This window comes from Macrosteles quadrilineatus, unplaced genomic scaffold (assembly GCF_028750875.1).
Source record: "Macrosteles quadrilineatus isolate MER2022 unplaced genomic scaffold, UCM_ALF_1.0 Scaffold_4__1_contigs__length_99947679, whole genome shotgun sequence".
NCBI classification, from domain to species: Eukaryota; Metazoa; Arthropoda; class Insecta; order Hemiptera; family Cicadellidae; genus Macrosteles; species Macrosteles quadrilineatus.
Genome location: NW_026542597.1, coordinates 97,006,919 through 97,022,634, shown reverse-complemented (window position 1 = coordinate 97,022,634; position 15,716 = coordinate 97,006,919). Strand labels below are relative to the sequence as shown.

At 36.1% G+C, this 15,716-nt stretch overlaps 2 protein-coding genes across 2 annotated transcripts; one reads left to right on the top strand and one right to left on the bottom strand.

The window, feature by feature from the left end:
- Window positions 1-1,140: 1,140 nt before the first annotated feature.
- On the bottom strand, window positions 1,141-3,960 carry LOC128993178 (protein 5NUC-like). Its single transcript, XM_054416940.1, has 2 exons — window positions 2,388-3,960; window positions 1,141-1,241 (listed from the first exon to the last, which is right to left on the bottom strand). Exons 1-2 carry the CDS (start codon window positions 3,958-3,960, stop codon window positions 1,141-1,143), a joined length of 1,674 nt encoding a protein of 557 aa, XP_054272915.1.
- A 3,693-nt stretch (window positions 3,961-7,653) lies between these two features.
- Window positions 7,654-14,986, top strand: LOC128992491 (protein obstructor-E-like). The gene is made up of 5 exons (XM_054416083.1): window positions 7,654-7,738; window positions 12,768-12,974; window positions 13,412-13,606; window positions 13,973-14,174; window positions 14,580-14,986. Exons 1-5 carry the CDS (start codon window positions 7,687-7,689, stop codon window positions 14,650-14,652), a joined length of 729 nt encoding a protein of 242 aa, XP_054272058.1. The 5' UTR covers window positions 7,654-7,686; the 3' UTR covers window positions 14,653-14,986.
- Window positions 14,987-15,716: the final 730 nt, after the last annotated feature.

The window sequence follows — 15,716 nt, the reverse complement described above, 5'->3', positions numbered from 1 at the left end:
TTTAAACTAAAGCTTGTACATTTGCTTATTGTCATTTCCCAAGTAGTTTACGTAAAAATGGTTGGATGACAATTTATGCAGTGTTGCCAAATCTCTAAGAAATAGAATTGGAGTTACAATCAACGGCAGTTCCTATTGAACTAATTTCATGCGGTCAATTCTAATTTTTATAAACGAATAGATAAAACATAGACACTTAATGCAATTATTTTAGTTTGAAAAGGCATAGTTAAAATACTATATAACACAAAGAAATTAGAAACACTATATGATTACGTTCTTTTTTAAATTCTCTTTTGGTGTTTATCTACACAAGTGGTATTTTTTAACGATTTGTCTAAAGGAACGCTCAAACCGTGGTCTTGTCACAACTTTCACCTGTTGTTTAAAAGCATCATTAAGCCTGGTTACGATATTGCTTGGAGTCGAACCAGCAACCTTTATACTTCCACCCAGACAATAAAAGTTCTATCTATTTGCTATAAAATGTTTTTTTATTCTACATTTAGCTCAAATACAACTGGATTTGAAGTGATTATAAATTGACAAATAGATGATTCCTTCATTTTTCTTTTTTATTAATAACCTAAAAACTCAAAATAGCAAACACGTACAGGAAAGGTGAAGTATATATGAAAATAGGTGGGCAAAACTAACACTCCTGGCACACAGCACGATTTTACCTGTCTGGGGAAAAATCAGCCGGATTTTGATTGTGGGTTTGTTACTTTCAATCTGTGCCAGTTTTTAACCAGGTGAGTAAAAATCGGATCCCCTTTTCACCAAAACTGAGTTCTGCATTAGAGTTCTCCAAGTGAATTTTTCTTTTTGTCTCCAATGGTTTCAAAAATGCGGTTTCAATGCATAGTACACTTCCTCTCAGATTTGTTTTGTAGCTTTTATCAATGTCTTTATAAATGTAATCTTTATAAATTTCCATCGTTTTGTCCCATAACACAATTTTGGATTGAAGTCAAATTAAAACTCCAGGGTCTATTAGGCCATGATTTAAACTAAAAACGCACAAATAACTAAATAAAATACAATAATTACGTATATTTAACTCAATAACTAAATAATTGAAACTGTATAAACAGAATAACTCAAAACTACACAAGATGAACTGAATTTGTGGACAACTTAACCTGCGTAGTGTGCCAGCGCCCATTTGGTCACGTAGTACACGGAGGTAGAGGCCTGGTTTTTTTCTGACTCGGAGCCGGCCTCCACATTGGCATCAACTGCGCCCAACCAGGGAAATAATCGGGCCCAGTTTGTTACCGGCTGACGAGAAAGGTCTTGTACGCTTAGTCGGTCGACTACAAATATTCACCCGTCCGATGTTCTGCCAGAAGGCTGAAATTGTGTAGTGGGCAAGGAGCACAAGTGTAGAAAATGTTATGTGTAACTTGGGTACAATATGTTTTCTGCATTTGAGACACTATTTAGCAGACATAACTGTAACTGTAACTCAAACACAATAATGTGATACCAAGTATTTAATAATTTTATAGAAATTACTACCAATCAAAATATTGGACTTAATCTTTGTATTATTTTTTTATTTATCTGACTACATCATTGTGTTGTTTCTGGCTTCACCATTATGTCTTAATTTTACTTAACCCTGAAATAGCAAGTTTTTATTATAAGATTAGTTCAATAGTTAGTTATGTCGTTTTAGTTTATTAACGAGAAAGCCTTCTGAATTGGGTTATTCATGATTCACCTAGGTATTGGACATTGGTACAAATCTAGATTAGATGGTGTCTGACATTAGGACACGCCTCTGTTGGAAGTAGAGAAAACATCAAGGACATGAATCCAAATCTAGAGGGAAATTAACCTAGTTGCGTGAAATTCAATCTACCTTCAATTCAATTTTATTTATATAAATGAATAGTTTCATTTATATTCTAGAGGTTAAGTATGTGGTAGAGATGACTTGCAAGATTTTTTCCTCTGAAATAAAGACTTTTTTACTTGATTACCTGGTAAATAAAAGACATATTTTAATGTTACCAAACTTTATTTATTCGTTAAATGCAAATTTAAATAATCACTACACCAGTTGCTGAACTATTAAAACTATATTGATAATGTGTTACCATCCCAAGCAAAATTAAAGCATTGAAACTAAACGACTGAATACAGACTTTAAATAAAGTGGAAAGGTGAAAAAAACCTGCGGAACCAGCTTTGTATTTTCAATTTTAACATTCTGATTGGGCCGTTTCTTTTGATAGTAATACGACCAATAGGTTTTGCATATTTTCCACTCATTTTGATGGTTTTTGATTTTTCAATGAACTTCCCAACAGCCATGTAATCTATATTATCTTTGTTAAAAGAAACAACTCTTTTAAGATCTTTTAGGAAGTCATTACCGTAGCTGTGAGTGAAGAAATCAGTCATAACTACGTTGTAGAGTACGTCCTTTTTCAGTTCCCTGTAGACCTTCCCTTCAGCCACCTTCACGCTGACCACACGTTTGCCTACTGGTCTCCCCAGATCGAACTTCATTACCAGCCCGGAGACTTGTAACAAACTAGCTTCAAACAGATTGCTGTTGCGTTTCTTCACATCACATTTCCTCACAGAATTCTCCAGCAAGGCCTTCAGATGACTTCCCTTCATCACTACAACTTCCAGAGAGTTTCTGTAGGGAAGAACATTCACCAAATCCTCCAGGATGATATCTCCCGTGTAACCAGGAACAGACTTGCCGAACAGAGACGCCTTGATGGATCCAGAAGGCACCAGAGCTATTAATACAGGCTTGCCATTACTAGCTTTGTAGTTTGCACTGACAAAATCTACAAAAGCATCAGCAATCAAATTTCCGATTGTGCACTCTCCAAATTTGCAGTAAGATGATCCACCTTTCAAAGCCACCTCTGTGGTTCCAATTTTTTTCCCGTATTTTGCAGCTATGATTTCGTCTTTACTTTTCAAAACTTTTTCAATATCTTTAAGAGCTTTGGCATCTGGTGACCCATTTAATAAAACCGGCTGTCCTTTGAAATCTTTCAGCTTCATCTTATCGTCAAACTTTAATTCAAGATGGCCCATGTACTTGGTTCCGTAGTACGCTTGGACTATCGGGATTCGTTTTTTTGGGTCCTCTATTGGCGAAACAATCGTCGGATAGGGTCCAGCCTTTTTATTGTTCGACATTTCATAATCGCTCAAAAAGGTGTGAGAATGTCCTCCGACAATCACATCGATTTCTCCTACATGTTTGGCTATGATCTGGTCCATGTCGTACCCGGACTGCCCCAGAGCGATGATGATGTCTACTTTCTCTTCCTTTCTCAACCTCTCTGTCTCAGCCTTTAGAGATTTAATTTCATCTTCAATCTTCGCTTCAGCCTCAGGAGAATCAGGTTTTTTAAGATTCTTTTTAGATATAAACTTAGTTACATATCCAACTATGCCGATCTTAGCTTTGTTTTCTCCCTCCTCCAAGGTTATCACTGTGGACCGACTGACTGATTGGAGGTCAGGAATCTTTGTGGTGTCAATGTTGGAGCAGACTACCGGTGCCTTAACTTTCTTGATGTATGGAGCGAGCCCTTCTATACCGTCATCAAATTCGTGACTCCCCAGGCCCATGGCTTGTGGCTCTAGCAGATTCATCATGTCTGCGGCAAGTTCCCATTTGAACTCCGTGTAGTACACTGTGTCTCCGAAGACGTCTCCAGAGTCCAAGTAGAGTGTCGGGACTCCTCTTCCCTTGGCTTCCCTACGAAATCTGATAAGGGAGCTCAGGACTCTGGCGAACCCTCCGTAGCACTTTGCTGACTGCTCTTGACACCGAAGTAGGTCTTCGCTGACCTCTTTGTAGTGTGAGTGCATGTCGTTGGTGTGCAAAATAACTAATGAGAAGTCACATTTTACATATTGAACCGCAAGTACTGCACACATCACAACAACCGTCACCTGCATTAGGCCAATCATGGTTTTACCACAGAAGAATAGTAGAAAAGAACAGCATTGACGGTTACACAAAAAGATCAAGTTAAGCAATATTTCCTTAACTTTTTCTTGTTAAACACTTACTCGCACTACCCTCACAACTTTCATCTCGAAACTGATGCTGTGTTTGCGCAATTGGTGTGATGTACGAGCAATTAGAGCTATTAAGTCTTGATGGATGGCATAACATCATCATTTATCGAAGTTTCAACTTATCATTTATGTTTTTAGTTAGTTTTTGAAGATTCATAAATGCTGAAAACTGTATGGAGAGCTGAGAACAAATGATTACCAACACACAGTTTGGCTTTTATTTACTTTTTTAGGAAAATTTCTGTATAAAGCACTTTGATTGCATTATTTAATAGTACTGTAATCATATCAAAACTGACATTTGCAGAGTAATAATATCGCTAGAAATAGAATATATTTTTTTATAAAATTAACATTTCAACGATTGTAATAGATTTTTTTTTAGATTTTAATACATTGTAGTAAGTTAATCGTTTTGGGACAAGCTATCGTAACTTAACTTAGTTATGCCTTATGACTTAACTTTTGTACCTTCAACATCTCCGAATCTACCCTAACGTAACACTCTTTAATTGTTCTCAAATACAAGACATATTTTTATTTATCATTTAAGAATCCAAAACTACTCATCATAACAATTTTCAGTAAAAACAAAATCTTACAAACTGGTGTCTTGGTATGTATTTTATTTAATTAAATATCATACCAAGACTTAAATTTTAAACATTCTAATAAATTTTGCTTGTCAACCTTTCATATAGAACTATTTTGTCACAAATAGGGATGGGTCGATTCTCGATTCCACCGATTCTCTGCAGTAATCGAGAATCGACCGCTAAAAGTCGATTCCTATGCCGATACCCGACACGTCTGTGAGAATCGCGCGGTCGGAAATTTACCGCTATTGCCGAGATCGCGCTAGACGATGACGATGACGATGATTCGTTACCGCGGAGGACATTCAGGATTTTGCCGTCACCGTAAAGAACAATGACGATGTATACACGACATCAGAAGATGTCCATGATTTTGCCGCAGTCACGAAAGACGATGACGTTTCGTTACCGCGTGGGTTATTCAGGTTTTTGCCGTGACGGCGGGAGACAATGACGATGTATACACGACTTCGGGAAATGTTCATAATTTTGCCGCGATCACGAAAGACGGTGACGTTTCGTTACCGCGTGGGTTATTCAGGTTTTGCCGTGACGGCGGGAGACAATGACGATGTATACACGACTTCGGGAAATGTTCATAATTTTGCCGCGATCACGAAAGACGATGACGTTTCGTTACCGCGTGGGTTATTCAGGTTTTTGCCGTGACGGCGGGAGACAATGACGATGTATACACGACTTCGGGAAATGTTCATAATTTTGCCGCGATCACGAAAGACGATGACGTTTCGTTACCGCGTGGGTTATTCAGGTTTTTGCCGTGACGGCGGGAGACAATGACGATGTATACACGACTTCGGGAAATGTTCATAATTTTGCCGCGTTAACGAAAGACGATGACGTTTCGTTACCGCGTGGGTTATTCAGGTTTTTGCCGTGACGGCGGGAGACAATGACGATGTATACACGACTTCGGGAAATGTTCATAATTTTGCCGCGATCACGAAAGACGAAGACGTTTCGTTACCGCGTGGGTTATTCAGGTTTTTGCCGTGACGGCGGGAGACAATGACGATGTCTACACGACCGCGGGAAATCGCCAAAATATTTCCGCGATCGCGAGTACGATGCGATGATATCTACACGACCGTGGAATATGTTCATAATTTGCCCATGATCGTGGAAGACGACGATGGCGTTTCTGATGATCAGAATTTAGCCGCGATTGCCAAAGATGACGATATTTTCTACACTACCGCGGGAAATTTTGCCGCGATTGTGGAAGACGATGATAATGTGCCGTTACCACAGGTGTTATTCAGGGGTTTGCCGTGTTTTAGGAGACAAATTACAATATCTTAAACGACCGCGGGAAACTTTTTTTATCATAATGGAGTCTATGGGATTGGAAATAAGAATCGATTACAAAGAATCGGAACCGGAACAGGCATCGGAAATGTCTGAAATCGACCCAGCACTAGTTACAAGTCATACTTAAATAGCTTGAATCATGCATTAGCATTACAATGGACTCTAGCAGTGGAGTTGTATTATGTGTGTAATGACTTAATTAAAATTCAAACACAACCTTATAAAATTGTCAACCTTCAGTCAATAAACTAAAAGCAAAAAAGCACTATTCAACACAATGTATATAAATTTAAAATGGCCATATGTTTCATCTAAAGCGCAGATCATATGAGAAGAAATGTACAATAGCTATTCTCCATTATCATTCGACATTTCTTTGGAATGCAACATTTCATTCCCATGGTATGTAGACCTACGTGATGAGGGATCAGCGAAACAAAGCATGGGAATCATAACAATTAGATAGGCAGCTTTGGTTGAATGCTACCAGAATTTTAACTATTGAATCCAGCAAGGCAGTTCCTTCAGAGCATTTTTTCCCTTGGAATTACTAATAATGGACTAAGTAATTCACCCGTTTGTCTTTAATTGTTAGAATGTTAATAGTTTCCCTAGTTTTGGTTTATATATACTGTATATTCTTAAAGAGATGTTTAATAATGTTTGCGTGGCTTTTACATAACTAAGTATAATAACTAAGTAAAACTAAGGGTATAACTAAGTAAATTGTAAGTATGCCTAAACCATGAACTATATATAAATTATAACCGTCAACACAGATTTGCATTAGTACGATTAAAGCATACAGTTTTTTTAGCTTCTCAATTTGGATATAGCCTATTTATTATTTTATTAAAATTTAAAAAAAATTAAATCAGTCAAAATATATTTATTAGCTTAATATAATATAACTATTGGAATAAAAAGTGTAGTTTATGTCTTATGCTTGATCTCTTCCTCTATACATAGACTACATGGTTTTAAAACACACATATGGAGAAATTTGTATTGGTCAACATTTTAGAATTTGAATTCTGGGGTGAATATCTCTTTTCGGGATCCCCCCCCCCCCCCCCAACCCAAAAAAGGGATTTTCGAAGTGATGTCTGTGTGTGTCAGTTTTGATCTTATTCGGTATGTGGGTCCTAATAAATTATATCTCCAGGAGTTTTTCATTTCTTAAACTTCTATTTTTATTGGGGATTTTTCCATAAAACCACTTAAAATAACAAAAATTACTGATTTTCACAAAAACAACACAAACAATTTTGATAAAAATTTAGTATCTTAGAATCCTTTTGACCCTAAAAAATTACACAACCCCCATTGCTGTACAAATTCCGGTACAAAAGTTTTTGCGGCTATTGTGATTTTCCCAATATCAGTTACTCCTACTCCCATCACTTGCGGAAAAAGTAGGGTTAAGGGTTTTTGACAAGCTAATGGGAGAAAGTGTACCAGATATTGCTGATATTGTTAATACTTTATCAAAGAGTAAAAATCAAACAAGGCCTTAAAGATCTCAGAAGTAATTATGAAAAAGAGGTTAAATTTCAGTATCCAAAGTAGATGGTCCCAACTCTAAGATCGACCTTGATCAGCAGTCCTATGGCCGTTGTACCCACGATCCTGTAATCCTACAGCCAGTGTTCGTTGTTCACAGCAGTCCTACCGGCGACACCTCAGGATGCGTTTCTATATTGCATTGTTGACTGTCTTCATTCCCGATCATTTGACAGGTAAAAACATATGTTTTTATAGATTCAGTTAAGGACCAGCTGAAGACATTTTGTGTGTTTATGTGTCGTTGTAGAGCGTATTTTGTCCATAATTTATAATCTTGTTTAACCGACTTTTAGCACAGAAAACGTACTGTACGTTTTCTGTGCTTTTAGGTACTATGTGTAGAGCGTATTTTGCCCATAATTTATTTCTTGTTTAACCGACTTATAGGTATATATAAAAATTGTTATCCAATAAATTAATATACACTAGAGGTCGTCTAGTGGTCGAAAACTCTAAAAAAAATATGTAATGTACAGACTTCTCGATTTGAATTCCACGCTGTTAATAAAACATGTGATTAGGATTTCTTCCATTTGCTTTTATTTTCTGTTTATACGTTGATATTATTTCGTTGCCGGCATGGCTACCCATAAGGCCCATGTTAATTTTTTTCAATTTTAAAATTCATTTTTGGAGCCTATTTAACAAATAATATATTTCTAACAGTATGCGAGGATTTTCTCTGTGGTGCAAACGAGCTGAGAAAACCGGGTTTGAAGAAACATGCTTGCCTATTAATACATAGATGTGCACTCAAATAAAAAAAAACTTACTAAAATGCATTTATTTTTGTTTGTGTAAATTTGAATAATTTTACTTTAGAAACAAACATGAAACTTTTAAAAGTTTTTAGTTTATACATAAGTATTATATACTGTATTGTTAAATTTTACGTTTTTATGGGCGGTTTTTACCTGTGATATTTGTAGGATTTCATACTAGGTATTTGTTTTTATTACACAGTAACATAGTAGGTATGAGTATAAACAGTAAGTAAATTATCTTGTTCCGTGTAACCTTGAATTGTACGGTCTGGCGAATCCACGGCGTTTTGTTATGTTTAACCTTTGACTATTAATACTTAACTAAAAAAATATCTTTTAAAAATAAAGTAGGTACCTAGTAAAATATTGGGTTTTTGTTTTATTTGTAACGACCTTTGCTCCATTTTAGTACGAATCTTGTCTGTTTTTCTTTCACGTTCAGTGCTGAACAAACATAACTTTCGCATAATAATTAATGTAAAATAATTCTGAAATTTAAAAAGCAAATCAAGTAAGAATAAATTGTATGTATTTCCAAAAGGTTTACAGTTTAAAACATTAACATATACCTACACTTTCGTGAAACAAAACACCTTGCTTACAAAATAAAAGAAACGTACATAAAAACTTAAATACATGGTCTTTTTAAAAGAATGCCGGGATTTTAAATGGTAATTGCTTGGATACTATTCAATGTAACTAAACGTTTTATACATCAAATTAACAAAGTTTTGTAATCCGTGTGGCAAGGGAAGAAGATTTGACTTTGGCATGAGTAAAACAGGTGCGGGGTGATAGGCTGTTATTGTGACTCATACGTAGTGTTATATAGTCAATGCTCATACGCCTGACGCCAGTCACCAGTACGACGTTTACGGCGCAACAGAAGGCACATATTTGTAATCTGTAGTTCACAGACTTTATATCCATTGCTAAATTAAACTAAATTTAAATCTACTTGATGTTAAAGAAGCTGCTTTAATGAGTTGAGTGGCACCGAAGTGTTTTGAAAAGACATTCACCTGGCCGGCTAAAAACAAGTGATGACAAAGTCGAAGAAATCCGTAAATTCTGCATCAGATCCCGAAAAATCGATTGCCTGACAAAGTCTTTAGTGTAACAAACCTAAATTCTTCACTTTATGATGTTATCTATAAAATATAGAGTCTTTGGGCCGAAAAGATATTCCGTTAAGACACCAGATAAACCCGCCAATCGCCCTAAACTTACATATTTTACCAGTTTTACGCTCATATAAGATTAAAATTAGAATTTAATTAAATCATTCCGAATCGTATGATAGAATGAGAAAACAGCTTTATTCTTTTCCCGTCAATTTGACGTTCAAATCGTTTAATTATCTTGAACAGGCCCCGAGCAACGACCGTTTGAAATCCCGGCATTCTTTTAAAAACACCCTGTACTTTTGAATGTTTACAAATTCAACGTTTGACCAGTTAATACACATGTCGGTACCACCAACCTCATAATTGTATCAAATATATTTCAATTAACTTAAAGAATTAAACCTTTGGACTCTGCGGGGCTGGGAGAGAGGATTAATTTATTTCGCAATGAGAAGACGCTCCTCGCAGGACCTATCCAAAGTTCAAGGAGACCAGGGATCCTTCGTCCTTCCTTAGTAATGTATCTTCATTATCATACTGGTACTGAAGAATAACTCCCGCTTACAGGGGTTCTCTAAATGCTAGAATTAATAGCCTGTCGCGGATGAGTGGCATCTCTTACGTACCTGGGAAAGACTTCAATTTAAAGGATGGTTCGGTTTTGAGAAAAGCTAGTATGCCTTTGACCGTATTGGGCTGTGTTTTATTTGGTTTTCTATGGTGTATTTAATTAATGCCATGTCGTAGTGGCAACTATTATATGGTATTATACTGTACTTATGAACATGTCGTCGGTGCACTGTTGGTTTAAGTGAAAAACGTCAGTTTTTCTTATCAGACGAGGTAACGTAGGCTAGTGGAACCTCGATAACAAGACTCTCGAAAACTAATCACTCTTGATAACAAGTGTCATTTTTAAATCCCCTAGGATTTATTTTACCCCTAACCACATGTTAATACAAACCTCGATAAGAAGACAACCTTCATAACAAGTCTTATTTTATAATCACCATGAGAGTCTTGTTATCAAGGTTCTACTACTTTAATTTGTTAGTACTGGTACATGTGCACGATAAACAATGTATGTACAGCTTTAAAACAATATAAATTGTATCTGGACACAAACTTGTTTCACTCAGTTAACTAATCTTTGGTCATGTTCTCACAGGACAGTTATACCCTCTTGTTTATCAAATGTTTGTTTTCCAGCTGTATTTGCCATTAGGTGTTAGTTGAGAAGTGATATTGATCTGTATTTTGACGATGTTATGTTTTGACACTGGAACATAGTATGATAGTATCGTCTAGATTCCTTTGATACAAAACAACATGTTCTATAAGAATTATCTGATCTATGATATTGTGTGCCCTTGAGTGTTTAACTAGGCTACGTCTTTTATATTATGTTGCACAAGTGTATGCGTCATCTACGTCCAAGTCCAAGTATGAAGATAAATTAGTTGTATTCCTACGCTGTTTGTTGTGCAACGTTCTTGGAAACCCGAATTTAAATCCCGACCAAAGCTGTATTATGTCGTAATTATTTTAGAGAGTAAAATAAAGAGAATTCAACGCACTTATCAAACATAGGACGTAAAAAACATGTGGACAAATCTACAATAGAATTTGTTAAGATACTTGTCCTCATTATTCGTACTCATCGCCTTTGTGGATCTCTGACCCTTATGGACCAGCGAAAGACAATTTTTAGGTTAATTTCTTTAATTGTTTTATTGTTCCGATTTTTCAACCAAAGAGAGCAAAGCAGTCTTGTAAAAATGAAATTAAAATAGGAAAGAAACGTTTAGTTGACGCCAGCGCACACCGTAGGGCCTATAACCAACATGAAACATGTCACATACTGTACTTAAATTCTGTCAAAATAGTTATTAGTGCCGCGGTTGCTGAGCTCGGGATTTAGCTAAGTTCTAGACTTAAACCAGCTCACTCTGGAGTTTTTTGCCATCCCATGGCTGTGGCTTTCCTCTTTATTAAGAGTGTTCTTAAACTGTTGGTGATTATTTTACGGTTCGGATTAAGTAACAGTTAACAGAAGAGCTTTCAAAAATGATGTAAGGATCGAATGTCCTTGAACGACCCGTTATGACGCAACTCGGGGGAACATCTCACACGTTACACACACAAACGTGCATTTACATACAACTTATCACACACACACACACAACGTGCATTTAAAAACGACACATTTACACATACATCGCGATGCTGCTTGCTGCACTTTCCCTTAAGTTTATCGACCAGTTAAGTTTAAGGACATCGTCACTGAACACCCCGTGAAATTTTACAGATTTTACAGAGAATACTGAAAACCATAATAAAAAAAACCATGATATTATTATGTTAATTTGTTTGTGACAACATAAAAGGACTGCTTGCTAATTAGTAGTTATGACCCTCATAGTTATTGATAATATAATCGTGTAGTGTAACCAACACAGTAGATAGATCGGTGTGTTTTCTTTAATAATTATATTGAGATTTTTTTACTTAAGGAGATCCTACTAGAATATTACAGTAGCGGTATTGGTACTTACAATTGTAGATTAGATTAGAGCAATAGTTTTAACTATTTAACTCATCAAAAATGTCAGTGAATAGTTTAATAATCCATCATTTTCCATTTTAAAACGCTTCATTTTTTTATCACTGTGTATCTTAAACTCGCCTGGGATTGGAATCGCGTCCGAAAATTTGCAGCATTGTCACTTTACTATTGTATATACAATATAATATACAACTATGCCATTAATTAAACCGTCCGGGAGTCTCCAGTTGGTCCACATACCTCTGTCGTCAGGCCCCATGACTTGCTTGCCTGTCTAACAATAAAATAATGTCCCATTGGTATCTGAGAAGTTCTATACGTTGCTGCGATTCAACCTGTATCCAGCATAAGTCCCTTATACTTTTATCAATGCTACAAGAAAAATATTCAAATACAAAAGTATGTAAACCGTGAATTATATATTTTATTTTACTCTATTATGGTCTGTAAAATTCTCTTCAGCTCTTGGAGGGGTTGGGTGGCCATAATGCTCCCCTGTAAATTTACCATCCTTTGGTATCAACTTAAGATGGGTTCAAGGTGTGTTCCTGTCCGGTATGTAGACTAAAAATATTTTATTTCTTAACTTTAGCTTGTTAAATCAAAGATTTATTTGTACTTTGATATTTTAAAGAAAAAATTAAGTACATACTGTAACATTTACCCCAAAATAAGAGTGAAGCATCGAGTCGAAACCATTGTAGGTGATAAAACTCTTAACTGCAATCAACTGTTTCTTTTTCAGTGGATGGACAGTCAGGGTCAGGATGTCCGGAGAGGAACGGTAGATTCGCCGTCCCGAGCCAGTGTGATGCCTATATTGAATGTGTAGACGGAGTTCCTGAACAGAAGTTGTGTCCGGACGGACTACTGTTCAATTCCAACGCAAAGTTCTTTGCATATCCTTGCCAATATCCTTCCGAGGTCGACTGCGCTGGGAGATCTGCAGTGCGTAAGTATCAAAAAGAAATGTCAAAATGTTGAGTATTAGAATTTTTGAAAAATTTTGTTGATAATTTTGATTGTAGACTTTTCCTTATCTTCTTGATTAGGATAGCATATGGGTATATCTCTTCTCACTTTTCTACAATAAACATTTCTCGTATTTGTAAGGTTTTCAATATATTTTTGTGTAAATCAAAGAGGTAATATTACCTGATGTCAACTTATTATCCACGCTTAGTCCTTGATTGGATTACACAGTTCTGGCGATCTACCAATGTATGTCAAATACCTCTTCCGGAAGTGCAGCGAAACAAATTTAGCATTTTAGTATCCTGAGTGTATACTACATAACTTTATAAACTTCTAAAAACGTTGTTTATTTCAATTTCAAAGAAACATTTCAAAAAGTAAATTCCATGATTAATAATTGATACAATTGTATAGAGCCCGCCCAGGCTACAGAGCAATGTCCGCATCAGTTTGGATACTACAGACTCGGCGACGCGCAGAACTGTGGCCAATTTATGATCTGCGCGAGCGGCGTGGGTCATGTGTTCGACTGTCCAGACGGGCTGGCCTTCAACGAGTACAGCCTTCGCTGCGACTGGCCTGACCAAGTGGATAATTGTGATGCAGAGGGTGAGTTGGACAAGGAACAGATTGGATGAAGAAATATCATGAAGTAGTTTTACATGGAACGAACTGCTAAAGAATTACAGGTTTTGTGCCATAACACCTGCTTCATATAAGTCTGTCCGAAATAAAGGGAACTAAAATGTCTCAGGACAGGACATTCCAGAGATGATGTACCAGAGGATTTTTTTAGAATGTTTCAAAGATGTTTTGCAAGTATCCCAGAGGATCTAGAATTATAAATATACATTTTGATTTTCCTAGAGAGCCATTGTGACCTATGAATTATTTAATTTAGAAATAAACTAAGTAAATCTACACTAAGATCTAAATGAGGTGACCACCTAATACATATGTTTTCCTCTGTTGCAGCGTACTTGGGATTCTCTTGTCCCCAGAATGATCCCAACACGATCTTCGCCAAAGAAGGTTACCGATTCTTCCGCAGCCCGGCCGACTGTCAGAAGTACTTCATCTGTATAGACGGACGGCCGAGGAGATTCAGCTGTGGTGAAGGATACGCCTTCAATGAACTTATCAGCAGCTGCGACGGAGTGGAGAACGTGACAGGATGGTGAGTCATAAGTAAATGCTTTAGTCGGATGAGTTGCTAGCCTAGTGGTTAGCGTCTCAGACTTCGGTGCGAGAGGGACGGGTTCAATTCCCAACACACACAAATAATATGGGTTTGGACTGATGGCCCTACAAATGTTTGTGTACCTCCAAGGGTGCATTCAAAATGCAACAGGGGTGGATAACAAGACAAATTACTCAAGAAACATGTTTGATTTTGTCATGAGTAAAAAGTAATCCCAAAAGTTTCCACTTGACATAACCGTTTAGAGAAGATGTAAAAACACCTATCGATTCAAGATCCAAAATAAAAATGACTTTGGAACATTTGTTGTGGTCGTCCTTTAAACATGAAGGTTTTTGTTTGTAAGAAAGAAATAAACCAAAATATTTGTATCTGTTACAGTGGATTTCCTCAGCAGAAACGACAAGTTGAAACGCAGAGACTTGATTTATTTGACCGAAATCAGCTGACATAGAAAATACAATTGCCGTCAAAGGAAGTTAAGGTTAAGTTATAGTCTTTACTGAAGTTTTAAAATTGAAATACTGAAGTTGAAATATTCCCAACTCCAACTGATATTAGTTTTCCTTGTACAAAGAATCCTTAAAACATAAACTCTTACGGTTTTGTCCAAAATACACCAAATTAGTTCACCAAATAGAATGTTATGTCATTGATTGACTGAAAACATGTTACGTTTCACCTTTTAGAAGTCTGCAAGAATCAGTGGACAGTGCAAAAATATATTTGCCATGCATTAGGTGAGAAACCTATACATTTGAAAATTGTTTATACCATAATTAGCAAAAATACAATTAATTGTTAGAAAAACTTGGATTTTTATTTTCCTTGCAACCACAACCCAAAGTTGTCAATCATAAATAATAAACCCCTGTGTAGCCAAAGAAAATGCCATATTTAACAAATAGTATACTTATTACTTAGTAACTAAGGCCTGAGCTGGGAAAATTAGCGAGTGTCGGCTAAAATTTTTTTTAATGGGGTGATGAACTATATTTTTGTCCTACTGCATCTTTCCCTAAGATAAATATAACTTAAAGTTTGTACATTGATTACCTTCAAATTTACCTCCCATAATGCTTCTTGTTTCGCTATATACAAACAGATGTTGCTGTTATAAGATGCAATATATATCGCTCAATCAACACAAAGTCAATTAATATTTACTTAAAAAATTCTTTTGTACCTTTACTTTACTATTATGTTGATAAAGGGGGATATTTGTTGTGAAAAATACAATGAAACATTAGAAAAAAACATATTTGCCAAAAAAATATGTTTTACAAATACGTTGGTAAGTCAGTAATTAAAGCAATTAGGACACAGCTGCCTACTTAACAAATAATGAGCCACAAATTAAAGTCAGCACCAGTTCTGGTTATTGCCGTCAATTCACAATATAGTAAAAACAAATTTTCATGAGAAAACTCATGAGATTTCCAAAATTCTTAAAAAGCTTTTTAAGGCAATAGTATATTTCGCTAGTAGTCACGAGATCGACGAGTATGGGAAACACTA